This window comes from Drosophila rhopaloa, unplaced genomic scaffold (genome assembly GCF_018152115.1).
Source record: "Drosophila rhopaloa isolate 14029-0021.01 unplaced genomic scaffold, ASM1815211v1 contig_167, whole genome shotgun sequence".
Classification (NCBI taxonomy): domain Eukaryota; kingdom Metazoa; phylum Arthropoda; class Insecta; order Diptera; family Drosophilidae; genus Drosophila; species Drosophila rhopaloa.
In genome coordinates, this window is record NW_025335047.1 from 1158068 (window position 1) to 1174662 (window position 16595).

Consider the following 16595-nt stretch of genomic DNA (forward strand, 5'->3'; position numbering starts at 1 on the left):
TCAATTTTCTGCGGGAAAGTGCACTCCTAAAGAGATCCCCTAAGCCGATTACCGCCAACAGCGACCAACTGTAGCATATAACTAAGCTGTCTGCAGAGGTATTGTGTTACCCGATCCATGTACGTTGAGGTGGGGAAACTAATTGTTGCTTAATAATGCAGTTTTGAAGGGCAACAGCTTAATAGGAATTGTGGCAGTAAGAGGATTGCCAATAGGGAAGGTAAAAATCATTTTCCGTTTAAGAAAATACTTTAGACTAAGCCACTGAAAACGATTATTTACAAAAGGGTTGTTCAAGAATATAGTATAAATAAATACTCTGTGTACTTACAAAAACGAATAAATACAAATAACAATTATTATAAAATATGAAAGAAAATACCTGACGCTTAAGAATTTCTAGATATAAAAACTCCTAGGCTTGGACTTCTCTGGAATAACACTTTTGCCCTTTGAAAGCTCACCTGTTTGCAGTATTGCAGCATTTTTGCACATTCCCAAACACACCCAAAAGGATAGGCGGGGACATGTGGCACTATTAAAAATTATTTTCCTTTGCGAATTCCTGAGGGTGTACGGGAAAGTATTTTATGATTCGAGACGTGCAAATGGCCAGCCTGTGAAGGAGTTCCTACGAAAGCCATTCCGTAGGACATAGCACACCCGTATGTGCGGCTGATATTTCGTACGTGCACCCACAACATGAACCCATAAATATGTATTGATTTTCCATTCCGGAGGAGTAAGGAAAAGTCCTCGAGACGCAGGAGCGGCAACAATGGCAACCAAAGGCTCCAAGACAGAGTTATGATTATGAAAGTTTTTGAAAGCGTGGCAAAAGGGGGCAGCACACAAAATGGAAAATAAATGCGAGAAATTTGCCGCAATTTGCGACGCCATGCCGAGTCACTGAACCGCAAAGCTGCAGAAATGTTGTTTATCAAATATTTATCGCATTCACATACCGCTTTTCCCGGGCAAATTGCAGCCAGACATGCAAATGGCGGTGGAATGCAGTCGAGGAAGACAAAGAGGGACTCCAGTTTCTCATCGGCAATGAGAAATTGCCTGTAATCCAAGTGAGACATGTCTACATCACGAGTTCATTAATTCCCCGAGAATAATACAGTGCCGCAGTACCCCGAATCCAGCAGAGCCATATGGTTCTGCTCCATTTGGCCTGACTAATGGGCTAACATCGCCGATTCTGCTGCCAGTGGCATGTGTGCTGCGTTCTGCGTTCTGCGTGGCGAAATTGTGCAAAACGCTCATAACAAATTTGGTAGATGTGCGGAAATTTGTCAAGAGCATTTGCCACAGCAAACAAACATGCGACTTACCCGCATGTGTGGCATTCCGTCCGAGTGAATTTGTATTAAATCCAGGGCGCAAAATTAAAATCTTATATCCAAAACATATAATTGCATGTAGAAAAATATATTAAAAATTGTATAATTTCAAAAATAAATCCTTTAGATAATAATATGGTTATAATATACATTTTTAAATCAATGGTTCAATAATTTCAATAAATAAATAAGATAAATATCATTTAACCATATATAAACATTTGGATTTGTGGGTACAAATAGTAGAATTTTTGTGTAGAATTTCTATATTAAGTAGATCTTTACGATTTTAGATTTAATTTTCATATGGAAAATAAGCTACCTATGCCTTAAAACAAAATATAAAACAAAGTATAAATTATTTTAAACACTAATTATATAAAATGTACATAATCTTCACGGTTTAGTTATTTGCTGAAAAATTATGTGCAGAACAATAACGAAATGTGATTCCAGCAGCAGGTGAAACTGGCTGCCAGAAACTATGGCCAAAGGCACTTGACCAGCCAATTAAAGCTGCCAAAAACTAATGCCACCCCAAAACTACGGTTGTTGGTTTATGGCTGCCAACTGGCCGCGAAGGACCCACTCGAAATATTCCACAATGTGCCAACGAAATCGAGTGACTGTAATTTCACCGAAGTGAGAGGAAAAAACCCTGGGCCAATTAAAAACCATCGCTCTACTCCCACCGAATTCGCCAAAGGGTTTGGGTTGAATCGAAATTTATTATCAAACAAATGGCAACAGCAGCTGCGGCTTTAATCGGCTTATAGACTTTAAGGCCGCTAAGCCTTTGCGGCCTAATTGTAAGGGACACTTGACACACAAAAAGGACTGCCCTCATCAAAGAAAGTATTTTTTAATATTTTAATTGGCAAAAAGGCAAATGAAAATTGTCGCCAGCAGCAAGGGAAAAATAATTTAATATTGCAAAAGTTTGGTGGGGATTAATGAACATGTTGTGCACAAGTTGGGGCTATCTAAACTTGACCTGTGACTGGTTTTCCCATAGAAATTTATCAAAATCGGAAGTAAATAATGGAAATACAAAAATTAATTTACTTTGTTATTTTAAAGATTATAGACATAAATTTACCGATACAGATAAAAGGGATATGGAGATACTGATAAAATGAAGCCGCTAGTATCTAATCTTTTGAAGTCTCATGTTTGTTTTTCTACAGCTTCTTACTTAGTATTTCTTTAACTGCCTACCAATGAAGTCGCGGTTCTTTCTGTAGAATTTCATTTCGAAGCAGAAACAGATTTTTCGCGGCGAAACATTCATAAATCATCCGAAAAAGTGAGACTAAGGAACATTTGTGTGTACTTGCGTCCCTTTTGCCATTTCATCTTGGAATAATTAAAGCAAACAGAAATGAATTTGTGCACGTGCTGCGTTTAAGAAATGGCTTTTTCCCTCCATTCTCTGGGGCGCTCTTGACTTACCCGACTTTTCTGGCCTTTTATGTTTTGGCTGGTATTCTCTCCTGCCAGCCCCACATATTCTTTTTCTTTTTAATTTTCGCCCGAGTTTGCACAAGTTGCCCCATGCCATTGCCATTTGTTGCTGCTTTTTGTGTCAACAACACAAAGCCGCACACATCGCCAACAGTTGCCCCATTCCGGTTTCATGTTGCGCAACGCAATCCAAGACAATAGTTGCACGAACTTAGCATGTATGTTGCATTGCAGGACGAACTCCTTTCGGGCATTCATATCTGCCAGTCGGTCGTTTGGGGCTTAATATGCCCCGCCGGTCCTTTGTTTTCCCCGCCAGTTGCTGAAACAATGAAACGCAAAGCGGAAAAGTTTACAATTAGCTTGTCAACAATGGCCAGGCGTACGCTGCGTATGCGTGATGTGCTCATAATGGCGGATATCCGCAGTGAACCCTCTATTTTCCATAGTTTTTGAGATTGAGAAAAAAAGATTCAACTTTTTTGTAATGAAAAAATATCGTATGTTAAGCAATAGTATTTTTATCAAGATTTTTACAAAAGAATAGTTTTTTTAAAGGCTTTAGACAAAAATGTTTAACTATTCCAGCGGTTAATAAAACCGCCAAGCATCTTAGTGAATCCCCTTTGTCGTAACCCAAGTAAAAACCCCAAAAATAATTGCCAAATTGTTTTGGTAAACGTTTTTCGTGCCAAGCTTAAATCTTTATGCATATTTCATGCTGTCGGCAGCCCCAAATGAGGGGAAAATAGTGATGTAATAAAAAGCGCGAAATAAGGGCCCGAACGTTAAGGAGCACTGGCAACATGTTGCCGGAAGTGTTAGCCTGCAATTTACACAGGAAAAGTTTTTCGCTTGTCTCAGCTCCAGCTTTTCTTAAAAGTTAGTGATGGTGGAAATTGTGTGCGCACAAAGAAAACCATTCTGAATCCACGTGCAAAAGGGCTATGGGAGGGGCCATTCCAATAATATATGGAGATATAAACATATAAATCTATTTAATACCCTTACTTGTTTGGGTTTTGTTTTTTGGAATGGAAAGAATTAAATAAATATGTTAAGGATTGTGAAAGTTATGATTGCTTTGGAAAGCTCTAATATAAAATATGATGTTATAGTATTCGCGATCTATTCAAAAATTTGCAATGCCTACTGATTGTGTAAGCATACAATCATCCAACGTAGATTTTATCAAGCATCCGACCAGTTGGCAACAAAAAATCCCCTTATTACGTACCTACCTATCATTTAAAATCTATTAAAACACCAAACTAAGCTATATAAATTCAGTTCGTGATCGAAGCTCAAATGGAATAGAACTCGGAGTTCTGCTCTCGCGTGGCCTGAGTAAACAATAAAGTCAGCGAAGCGAAAAGTCCGATTCAGGTTAAATAATTTACTATTTAAAATCTGATGTTAAAGTTACAAAAACAAATTATACAAAAATGAACAGATTAAATGAAACTATAAATTTTATTTAATACATAAATATATAAAGCTCAAACAAATAATTACTGCTCCAATAGAGGGACAAAAACTTAATTATAGAAAATTAAATTATTTATATAAGTACTATAAATTTAATAGCCCTCAATTTGTGACTGGTGATGAAAGTGAATAAAGTCTAGTGAATTAAATTTATTCTGGCTCCTAAACAAGCTCAATAAAAATGGTTGAAAAGACCTCTTTGGCCCAACTGAAAAGTCTGGAATGGGGGCGTCTCTTCAACATGTTCTACATAGAACCAGTTATTTTCATGTTAATTTTCTCGCACATGCTGTCAGGTGAGTGGAACTTCAGATAATAATGATATATCTACATCAGGGTCTGCCCATTAGGCACTGTTATGCGGAATCAGTTGATATATCAGACCTGTACGGTGATCTTTGAATATAATGAAACCGACTGTAAGCTTTTGGACAGCAAAAACACAACCGCAGATATACAGGTGAGCTTACATATATAACATTACATAATAAATATTTAACCAGGTTTGAGTTTACAGGCAATTGAGACGCAGCTGCAGTCATATGTGGCTAATATGTTCCTAACCCGAACCCTTTTCGAAAGTATTGTCCCTGCCATTTGTGGCTTATTTATTGGTTCTTGGTCGGATCATTATGGACGCAAGCCCCTGTTGATTGTCTCCATGGTTGGTGAGTTTTCTAGGAATAGTGTTTGGTATGGACAAATTTGAAACCATTTTCCTCTCAGGCTTTTCTGCTTCTGCTCTGCTCTCCTCCGCCATTTGCTGGCTGTCCAGTTACTATATGGTTAATCCCTGGTGGTACACCTTGGCAGCTCTGCCACACTCTCTGCTCGGCGGCTTATGTGTCTTTTCGGTGGCTGCCTTTTGCTTTATTACGGACACGACGGACATGAAGACAAGACCCTACAGGTGAGAGTTATTTATTCTTAAATAAGCCCAAACACAATGAAAAGGCAAAGGCTTTTAGACTTGGCCCTCAGCCATTTATGGTTTGTAATCTTTTAGAAAAAATGGAACTCAAAATTCACAATTATTTTGTAATGCGTGTTGTTTATTCAGTGGTTGCATCAAAAGTGAGTTCATTCTCATTATTCTATTAAAACAAACGGATAGACAGACAGATATGGCTATATTAACTCGTTTAGTCATGCTGATCAATAATATATATACTTTATAATACCCTCTGCAAGGGTACAAAAATAACAATTGTTTTGTTTTACTAAAAAGTTCATTACAATGCTGTTATTAAGAATTTCTTTATAATTGGAATTATTTTTTGTATCTTTATTTCAGAATGATTTTTATGGAGTTAATTCTTTTTGTAGCCCTCACCAGTGGCTCATTACTGTCCAGTTTCGTTTATGCGGCCACAAGTGCTGCCTTCGTACAGAGTCTATCCTGCTTGATCGTCATATCGGCCACACTTTTCGTTATTTTCTATTTACCCGAAAGTTTGGGAATGTGTCCGGATTTGGAGGAAACTGCCGAAAAAGAAAAGGAAATTGTTATAACTGTTTCAGATCAGAAAGTGGTCGATGTTTCCACTGATTCCCTGGAGAAGCGAGTTGATCCGCCCAAATATGAGACTATAGATAAACCTCCAATTGAGGACAAAAACGACAAAGCTGGTTTGTTCAGTGTGAAACACGTTAAAGATATGTTTACCACGTGCTTTAAAAGGAGGGAAAACAATGCCCACACTATCATTTGGTTGGTCACTTTGGCCGGCTTTGTTTCGATTTTTGTTGCCGGTAAGCCTGCCTTTTTTTTCTGGGAAATCCAATGATTGAGGTGATGATATCTTTGCAGATGGCGTCATGACTGTGATGTATTTATTTGTACGCCAACAATTTCACCTGACAGTGCGTGAGTTTACTATTTTTGAGACAGTCAGTCAATCGGTTCCCATGCTGGGAGCTCTTTTGGGTATTCTTATTTTGAGAAAGGTAAGTAAATTTACTCTCACTATGTAATTAATTAATCTTTCCATCTATATTTATAGCTTTTCGGGCTGTCTGTGGTGTCATTGGCATTGCTGTCGCTAATTTCTGAGATCCTTAGCAATATTGCCAGAGGTTTTGCTTCCTTAACCTGGCACTTGTATCTCTCTGTTGCTTTGGGCGTCTTTCGCTCTATCCAGGGCCCCATGTGTCGCACAATTGTCTCGAATATAGTTCCATCTTCCGATACGGGTAGGAAATAGTTAGAAAATAATAACAGCCACTTTTATATATAAGTTCCAAATCTTTGCAGGTAAACTGTTTGCAATTGGCAACATTGTACAATCGTTCGCCCCCTTCGGTAAGTCACAGTCCCCTTGAAGATTTGCCCCATTTATCATCATCTATTTCCAGTCGCCGCTCCTCTTTATACTGCCATCTATAAGAGTTCCCTGGCCAGCAATCCTGGAGGATTTAATTTCCTTAGCGCCGCCTTCTACTTAATAGCATTTATCCTCATTGGGTGAGTGTAGCGGCTATCCATTCCTGGCACTAAATGATTTTGAATAAATTTATTGCAGCTGTGTGATGCGAATTAAATTCAAGCACCGAAAGTTCTACGCCAAGACGCTCAAGTAGCCAAAATCAACTGAATTTCCATCAATATTGATTGTGGCAAGTTTGGCAACTTTTCGGAGCTTTGTTTACGCTCAAGTCGAAAACTTTGTGTGGACAGCATTAAATAACTGGATTTATGTGAACGAGTTCTTTTGTGCTTTTAGCTAATCTAATTTGCATACCGCAAGGGTAATTGTCAACGGTCTAAAACTACATCATGTAAATGTATTAACCAACGTCCCTCAGCCATTGAAACTAATCAAATTCCAAAATGTCATGTTCTTCATTGCAAACCATTTATCGAACTATTTTATTACATCAACTGGACATAAGTGAGTACTTTGCCATGCATTTCCGAACGAAATTGGATATAATTGCCGTCCATGTGTAATGCATTGTTGTGGCTACAATTTCTGGTCCAGGGTCCTTGTTGTTTTTGCTGCAGGGATACATGCGTTATGCATAAGCTTTTAATAGTGCATAATTTATGGGGCAAAAGTTTGCGCAACATATTCGTGAAGTTCAAACATATTTGCCGAATCATTTGGACTCTTATTGTGACTTTGTCACGTACCGCATGAATTCGTAATGTCGCCAATGCCAAAAGTTCGGAGGACACACAATTTGCAGCAATTTGAATTGTTAAACGTCAGCTCTCGATGATTAAATATTAAATTCCGGCTCTATTATGCGCACAAAGGTATGCCATGTGTGTGTGTGGGCGTCCTTCTGCCCTCCTGCCCCACGTGGCCACATCCAAGCCCCAGCAATCAGTATCGGGTTAACTTAACCCCACACCGGGAGCAGAAATTGGCGAACCGAAACCGAACCATCAAATCACAGTCTTGTCTGCGGAAAAAGCATTTGTCGTGCGGCATTAAAGTCGAGGGTGCTTGAAAGGCGCTTTAATATCGCCACGCGTGCAACAAATAAACGAATTCGCAGGACATGAACTTTGCACTTGCACTTTGGAACCCTTGAACACGCCAACTTAATGGGGGTGTCTTTGTTGGCTTACCAAAAGCGTTAACCATAAAGGGGAAACTTTGATGCGGATGCATGTGCTGCCAGCGAGTAAGCGTTTAACATTTCCCTTTTTGCCGTGGCACTGATGGAAAATTTCACAAATTCTACGAATATTAAATTACATGCCTTGACATTAACGGAAAATAAGTTTATTGATCATAAATAGCTATAGTTTAGTTAGTTCGCAAGGAACCTTAGGTTGAGAAGTTGATCTTATCATTAAAATAAATTCCCAAAATACCCTTTTTTTTTATTTTCCTAAAAATTAGATCCTTCTTAATCTTAAGTTTAAGTAACATATAAAACTTTAAGTAGTTACAACCAAGATACGACCACTTCCGCTTGCAATGATTGATGGGCATTTTAGTGATTCGAGGGCGGGCGCTTCGAAGGGGCGACAACACGGCGTATACGTAATCGTTTATTAAACAAAACAAATTATGAGCTGCCAGCGGGCCCAAAAACATGCAAGTGTTGACGAAGGTCAAGTTTAGCCGTTGCTGTTGCCGTTGCTGTTGCCGTTGCGATGGTTTTCCAAGCTGTCAAAAGAGCAAAAGAGCACTGGGAATACGTAAGTCCTTACGTTATTACGTATACGCAGAGTGCTCTCAATTTTACATTGACATTTCGCTCTCACTTCGCTGCCAGAGCTATAAAACCCGAGAACCCAACCGAAGTCGAGTTAGTTTGCTGAAGACTTCGACACGAACCGGTCGCCAGTTTTCCCTGACTTTTCCGACTTCGCTTATCGTCGGTCCTCGCCTCATTTTTCGTAGCCTGCTTATCAGCGCAAGAAACGCGTCGCGTGGAAATGCCGTCGGTGGAAATGCAGTTGGCATAATCCGTTGCCTATTTCAGTGCTCTGCAACATATCAACGGGAATTTTCTGACAGCTCATTAATCAGGCTCCTGCACTCCTGCAGCCATGTTTTGGATTTTACGGCGCACTGGCGCCGCCAACTTCTTCAACTCCTTCAACAACAACTGCAGCTTCTCGAAGGGCAATTCGAACGGCGGTAATCACAGCAACAGCACTCAAGGTGAGTCCCCGACACCTGGGCAATCAATTAGGCCAGTTCACTGCTGCAAAAGTCCGCCCTCAATTAGGATAATTCATCATCAATTAGCGGAATAATCAGATTAACTCTCAAACATGTGCGTGAGTCCACCATAAAAAGCTGAAATCCTGATATGGATGTCAGATAAGTTTAGGATCGCTTTATAATTCTTTAGATGTGATAAAAAGAAACTAATTCAATAAACTAACTACGAAAAAAAATGGCACATTAAAGCTTTAATATCATTTTTAGGACCTCCAGAATATATTGGTACTATAAACTAAAATTATAGTTATATTGATTAAGTACATGCAACATAGTTTTGTTTTAAGCCGACCTAAGAGTTATTTTGAATCACTTAAAATTTATTGATACTAAATTTCAGCCATCAAGATGATGTAATAAATGACGTTACAATATGTTAAGCATAGAATTAGCATTTCATTGAAAATTACACAGAATCCATCATCCTTTCAAAGAGCTGATTGTTTGCTAGCTCTGAAAGGCAAATGGTATCGAATGACAATCTTGACTAATCACAGTTGCGATTCATATTTTCTCAGAACGTTTAAGTCAATTGCCCTGTCAATGTTAAGATGAATTCAGATTTCCACGAAGCCTAATACCGGAGGAAGTCCCAGTTTCTTATGCCAGACATGTTCCAGTTGAGGCCCGGCTTTTATTCATAAGCCAAGTCCTCACTCGTTATCAAAACAAGTTAATTAAAATTCTCGAAATAACTTGTGGAATATAGGCGGCCAATATATGTATTTTGTACTTGCCTGCAAACTCCTGTTGTGTGGCATTATCTGTGAGGAAAAGTGGGATAAACCTGGGGGAAAAATGTGGGAAAACTGGGGGAAACAAAGTAAAGTAAATAACATGGAGGCCCTACAACCCACGCAATAATGAGGCAACGCACGTGTGTGCGAAGCAGAAAACGTGGTGCGGATGTGACTGTCGAACAGAAACACTTTGGGCTTCGGTCCCAAGATGGTTTAGTCTAAGCGCCAGGACTCGCACCCTCCAAAAAAAAATCCGGGAGATAGAAAAAAGGGAACGTGGTTCCAGGGGGAGGATTTTGCTGCAGGCTAGCAATCGAAATTTTTGTTTGCTTTTGTTCAATTTTCCACGCAAACTTCAAGAGCTCATATTTTCTTTTGAATCTATGCCATAAATGCAAAATAATTGGTTTTTTATAATACTAATTTCAAAAAATCATTAGTTTGGTCACTATCATAAAAAGAAAGACAATCATAACTTTCAATAATCATTAAAAAAAATTATTTCTTTTGCATATCTATATCACAAAAACCCTAATGATATGCATACAAAAGTGTTAATGGTATGAAAACAAAATTATAGGCATACATATGTATTTTCATAGTTTTCCATTTTTCGGTATTATTTATTAATTAGTAAAATCTCACGTAATAAATTAAAAGCAAACATGGGCAAAATGCAATTAAAATGTTAATCACGAATTTTAAATTATGTTTGCAAAACTTTCTTTGTTTGTGGCAAACAGCATAGTTTTTGGCAGTATTGATTTTTCCTGATTGAATTTGCTTTTCGCAAATTGGAAACTTTTCGCTATTTGTACGTATAATTATGTTTTAAAAATGCTGAGTGCATAAAATCAATTGTGCCATATAAGTTAGCTAAAAGGCTTCTTGGCGTTGATTTACCACTGCCAACAGCTGTTGTTGAGGAGAAAAACAAGTCCACTTTATTTGCTGCCACCCACTTTATAATAATTATAAATAAGGTTTACAAAGAAATACACGATATATTTAATGACTTTTTTCCAGCGAATGCATAAAAATGGATTAAAAAACAATGTGTTTAATGTCATGGCAATAATTGAAAAGTTTTTCGCACATCGCAAATTGCCATTACTCACTTTGCAAATTCACAAACATTTATGACATTAATAGCAACGACAATTTCTCCAATCACTTGTGGCAGGCGCGAAATTTAATCGTAAAAATTTTCATTTGCCGTGAACAAATATCAACAAAAAACAAGGAGGCAGACGCCGCCCTTAAGCTTTTGTCAACATATGTATTGTTGTTCGCACAAAAGGGGAGGGGCGGGGAAGAGGGATGGCTGAGAATTATATGTGATATGCAAATTCTGGGCAACATATGGCTGCGGCATTAACCGATAATTATGACAGCCATTTGTCATTGATAATAATGCGTTTGTGCATTCAATTTGTGGAATCTGCGCGGGCAAAATTGTAAAACAAGTAATGGCAATTAGCCGAGTCGTGTGGTTATGGGTGCGGTGTGCGTGTGTCTATTTAACAAATGTGTCCAAATTATTAGCAATAACATTATTATTATTAGCTACTTGGTAATTAATGGGAAAAACTAGTGAGAATGCTGTTTTATTTTCTAGCAGTTTACAAACAAAATAAAGCAATAATCTGCCTAGAATTTAAAGTGAGAATAACTTTTTCTTGATTTGATCATAGAAATCTAACATATGCTATCTTTTAACAGTTGAACTTTAAGTAGGAATATAAAATACTTATAAGCCAATTATTGTAATCAATAAATAAGTTAGTTAAAATTATGCTCTTGGGACTGTATGGTTAAAAAACTCAAAAAGATCGAATGTTTTTGCATACTTTCGTTCTGCAATATATTTTTTAACTATTTTTCTAATGGTCACTCTATTATTTTGTGCACATCTGTTTTGTGCACCCAATTAGCTGGAGGTCCTGCAGAATGTATGGGTTTTCGGTTTTGGTTTTTTTCAGTTTTGTTTGCTTTGGTTTTGCTGGGTTCTGCTCACTAGCCATCAAATGTGGCTCGCTTTGGCTGCCGGCATCATTAGTTCGTGCTCTTGGCCAGACATCAGAAATAAAATAACAACGGGGCAAGCAAAATGTATCATAAATTATGGTTGGCATTTCGCCTTGCTTCGAAAACGAGTGTGTATCCCTGAACCAGCATGAGAAGAATTATTAGGCATTTATCTGGCGTATTAATATCGCCGTCCTGTCTGCCTGGTACGCAGCTTTTCAGAGCCATGATTTATATTTTCTTGCCGGCGGGCGGCATCATTTGTAATAATTTGTGCTGTAATTCTAAAGTAAAATCGAGAGAAACTTTTATCTTTCGAGATTACGAGTCCGGGCAAACTTAAAGCCCTTAGTCATAAATTTCCGTCCAAGTCCCAGACCAGCAAACATTGCGTTAAATGTTTGCGGTCCGCAATTTGGCGTTAAAATTGAGTTTTAGTTTCCCTCACAGTCTGGCGCGTATTTGACACCACTCTCGACTGGCTTTCCTCTACTTTTTTACTCCTTCCGTCATTTCCTGCGAATGTTTGCTCCACATATGCGTTTTTTATTTCTTTTTCTGACACACTTTTCATATTCATGGTCGTTTTTTTCTTGCCAGCCATAAAAATAGAAGCTCTTAATGGTTCTATATTTGTGAGTTAATAATAAAGTAACTACAAGCCATATGAGAGATTCCGTATCAAAGGCATAAAACTAAAAAAAATTATTTTGTGTTATTATATTATAACTTTTTGGAATACAAAACATTTTATTATATATATTTCTAACCAATTTCGATCGGTAATTTATGGGAACAAGTGAAAACTACCTTAACTTAGTTATTATGAACCACAACGAAAAAACGAAACACTACAGAAAAGAGAGACTTTATTATTGAAACCTGTCGGAGCAGTAAAAATAATAGTTTACTTGAACATTTAAAGTGCGATTAGAACATCTGAATTGGCAATTTCGTGTCATCACGTATACGCTCTGTTGAACCCGCTTGCAATTAAAGCCAGCACAAAGGCAAGCCCACATAATGAGCTGCTAATGGCTGCTCGAACGGCTAGTGTGCCATAAAAATCCAGGGGCCAAGTCAGCATACCATCTATTTTTGGGTCCGTAAATAAAGGCTTTTCAGGATCTCACCGCCAGGCACTATTTATTGTCTTTTCCCCCCAATCACGCACAATGCACAAACAAAGCCCACAATAAATCTTATTTTATCACTTCGAGACTTCGAGGGCATGCAGGCAAAAACAGGGAAGTGCGGAAACCTTTTGTCTCAACGGCAGGGCTCTTTTTAAACTCACAAGCGGCACAAAAGCCTCCATAAATTGCCTGATGCATTGAGGAACATTTCTCAATTTTCATACTGAGCAATAACAAAGAAAGTATCCCGTAAAGCGGAAACAAAAGTTATACGCAGGAAAAACTAATGCATTGCAGTGAAAATATGTTCGTGAGTTTTTGACAGCACAAACAATTCATAGGCAATCAAGAAGCGATTGAAATGGTTTGTTCTTTCGAAGAATGGGGAAAAATATAACAAAGTAAGATATGTTTTATTCCAGTATATTTATGTGGAAACTTTAAACTTTTAGTAAGCAGTTCCTCTATTCCTTTTTTCATGGAAATTTATTTGAGTTCGTATGCACTCTTTTGAATGGTAGAATTATTTTATTTTATTTTTCACCATTTTTTATGAGAGTTAAGTTGAACTTCGTAAACAAGTTAAAAAAATATTTATATATATGTATATATATACTTTCGAAAGCTCCTTCACATTTCATCTTTAAATAATCAATAGAAATGTATATTTTCACTAAAGAAAAAAACCTAACATGCTAAACCATAACTAGAAGACTCCACAAAAGCAAACAATATCATCGTTATCGAGCTCAAAGCCCCTGGGCTCTTGTGCTACATTTTCAGCAGAATGTTTTGTCAATACGAAAAGTCTTTTATTTAGCAAAGTTTTTCATGCATTTTCCACCTCATTTTATGGCAGACAAATATGTGAAGCGGCCCCCACGGAAGGCATATGGACGACTGAGTGCCGAGGCCGACGATGCCGTGTCACTTGGCCACAAAATCGATGATCCGTTCGATGAGCTGGACGACTTTGAAATGCTGGCAGCGAACTCCAGTGGCAGTCAACCCAACAATGAGCCACCTGGTGAAGCCAATGGCAACGTCAATGTCAACAGCCGTTCAAGTTCAGGAGGAGGAGGAGGAGGCTGTGGGAATGGGAATCTGAATGGGAACGGGAACGGGAACGGGAATGCCAGCCTGTCACTCCTGCCCTGCACGGATGCCGATTGCCAGGGCAACTACGAGGTGGAGAGCGCCCTCTGCGAACTGGGCTTGTGCCAGGCGAAAGCCAAAACATCAAAGGACCTCGGTGCAGGGAGCACGTCGACATCGAAGGAGATTAACGAAAACACAATAAGTCGGCTGCATGCGTTGGCCATGGCCGATGACGATGATGACTACGGTGAGTGCCAGCTTTATAATGGACGTCTGATGAGGCGACGGTGCAGCTGGGCGTGGTACAGTGTAGAGTCCGTAGAGTGAACTATTTAAATTCCCCTTTGAAAGTTAAACTTGGTCTGGAACAGACTTCTAGCGAAAACGAAATCACGTTCAAACTAACATCTTTGAAAAGAGTTCTATACTAAATACTTGAATACTTGATTAATTAGTTTTTTATTCTTTACTTTATTATTGGAAGTTATTGTGAACAATGCTAAATGTTTTCGCCAAATTCAATCTGAAATAATTCAGTAATATTTAAAAACAATTTTTTTCATTTCTACTAAAGTTTAATTACAGCTAAATGTCAAAAAAAATTCTTTTGTGCATTAAAATAACATTCCCATTCAATATAATCAATATAGAACACCTGAGCAAGTCTGTGCCACTCATTCTTTAGTGTATTGAAATTAAACCTCTTATAGCCTCTTACCTGCTTACCTTTTTACTGTCTCGGGTGTCAGTCCTATTTATATTTCCCCAATTTCCAGATGAGTCACTTACCTGCAACGTGTGCGACCGAGCTTTCCATTGTCACCGGCAGCTGGCATCGCACCAGCAGAAGAAGCGGCACTTTGGGTAAGGGAAATGCACTTAATTAAGCTAGTTCTCAGTCTTCATCTGCTTTTCCGCTTTTCCCGGGTTCCTGCTTTCCCACCACCAGTTGCAGTGGCTGCGATAGTTTGTTTCCCTCGCTAATGCTGCTGGAACACCACAAGGAGGAGTTCGAGCACTGGAGTGACGAGGAGATGGGGCGCCGGGTCTGTTGTCGGAGGAACAGGTGCGACGACGACTACTTCACGGACACCGACTCCTTCATCAGCGACGCGGAGAGCGAGGATCTGGAGAGGTTGTTGTAGGCACCGAACCCAAGGTCGGAACCAGGGAAAGCGACTGAAGGGGTGGCGGGGGAAGGGGCAGGGGCAGGACTTTATTTGAATCATCCCGGCCGAAAAGTAGCCCAACCATCCCCATTAATGCTGGGCGGAATATCCTGCGGCGCCAACTGGAATGGAAGGACAGCGGGAGGACAACGGACTTGGGCGCTCCTCTTCTGATGAAGATTGACACACGGGGCGGACCGCTTGTCGCCCTAATGAAAATGAATTAAACCCCAATCTGGCTGAACGCAAAGCCGCCAGCCAAACAATGAAAAATGTTGGCTAAAACCCAATAGCAAAAACCCAAACAGAGGCGGCAGCGCAAGATATAAAATACTTGTGGACTGTGTGCTGTCTGTACTTTTAGAGTTCAACTTCGAGAGACCTTCGTTGGGGGTCTAAAAACCAAGTTATATATATATATATGTGAATGTATATCTATGTGTGTGTATATTGAGCTAGTCGAATACGAAACTCCATAAATGGAGATCATATCATTAAATGCATATGTGTAAACCCCTGAACAAATGCAAAACTATTTACCAAAGAAACAATCCCCAGAAAACCAAATGTATTTTTCAATAAATAAAGACGTACGAAACCGAATGCATGTTCAGCAATCTGTACTCGTTCATTAAGAAACTCATAAATTTGCAATTACTGCCGGACACTTAAGGAAAATGGCAAGCAATTAAAATTTCAGATTTCTCCTCTTGAGCTCATAAGTATGCCGCAATATCGGGGGCTGGACAAACAACACAATCACCCAGAAAATAATAATGCCCCGTGGACATTTCTTAAATTATTCAGCGGGTGGGTTTATTGTGGCATCATTAAAACTTGATTGACTTGATGATGAGCAAATGAAGTGGGCGAAATCAGCGCTAGGTTCTCCTTGACTGCCAAAAACTTTGCCCGCCTTCAAGGCCATTTAAGCTCGCCCGAAAAATAATTTCCGCCGCAAAAGTTCAGCATTAACCTTAAACGAGCTCCTCTGAGTACTATACATATTTGCTAATGTCTCTCGCATTTCGGTAAGCAATTTCATTTGGCCGAAAGGGTTCATATTTCGCTTTAATGGCCATCGAGATGCGATAACTGCCTGGCACGAACATTCTATACAAACAGCTAAGGGAACTTTAACTGCTTGTTTCAAAGAGAAATTTTCATTTAATTCTGATGCCATATTTCGAAAACTAATAGAAATGGTATGGGAAAATATTATTGATCTTCTTTTAAAAAGATTTTACTTCAACAAACTTAATAGACGTTTTCATTCCAAAGAAAAACAACTTTCCAAAGAGTACTAAACGCAAATCAAAATTCTTATTGAGGCGGTTTTATGTTAATATTTATTTTAAGTTGTAATGATGAGTATTTTTCAAATTTTTTAATAATAATTATAAACTTATATTTTCTTCTCAAAGTGGTATTGATT

General features: G+C 38.7%; 2 protein-coding genes across 3 annotated transcripts; both read left to right on the forward strand.

Annotated features, from left to right (window-relative positions):
- The first annotated feature begins 4116 nt into the window (after positions 1–4116).
- On the forward strand, positions 4117–7003 carry LOC108046536 (proton-coupled folate transporter). Of its 2 annotated transcripts, XM_017126249.1 has the most exons (11): positions 4143–4188; positions 4401–4597; positions 4652–4761; positions 4819–4969; positions 5028–5211; positions 5596–6053; positions 6112–6248; positions 6305–6494; positions 6556–6603; positions 6657–6765; positions 6824–7003. In XM_017126249.1, the coding sequence occupies exons 2-11, from the start codon at positions 4483–4485 to the stop codon at positions 6879–6881; spliced, it is 1560 nt and encodes a 519-aa protein (XP_016981738.1). In that variant the 5' UTR covers positions 4143–4188; positions 4401–4482; the 3' UTR covers positions 6882–7003. The 2 variants fall into 2 exon arrangements, with proteins under 2 accessions (XP_016981737.1, XP_016981738.1); XM_017126248.2 differs by having other exon boundaries at positions 4117–4597.
- Positions 7004–8541: 1538 nt separating this feature from the next.
- Positions 8542–15763, forward strand: LOC108046542. Its single transcript, XM_017126259.2, has 4 exons — positions 8542–8926; positions 13753–14238; positions 14768–14855; positions 14941–15763. Exons 1-4 carry the CDS (start codon positions 8812–8814, stop codon positions 15134–15136), a joined length of 885 nt encoding a protein of 294 aa, XP_016981748.2. The 5' UTR covers positions 8542–8811; the 3' UTR covers positions 15137–15763.
- The last annotated feature ends 832 nt before the right edge of the window (positions 15764–16595 follow it).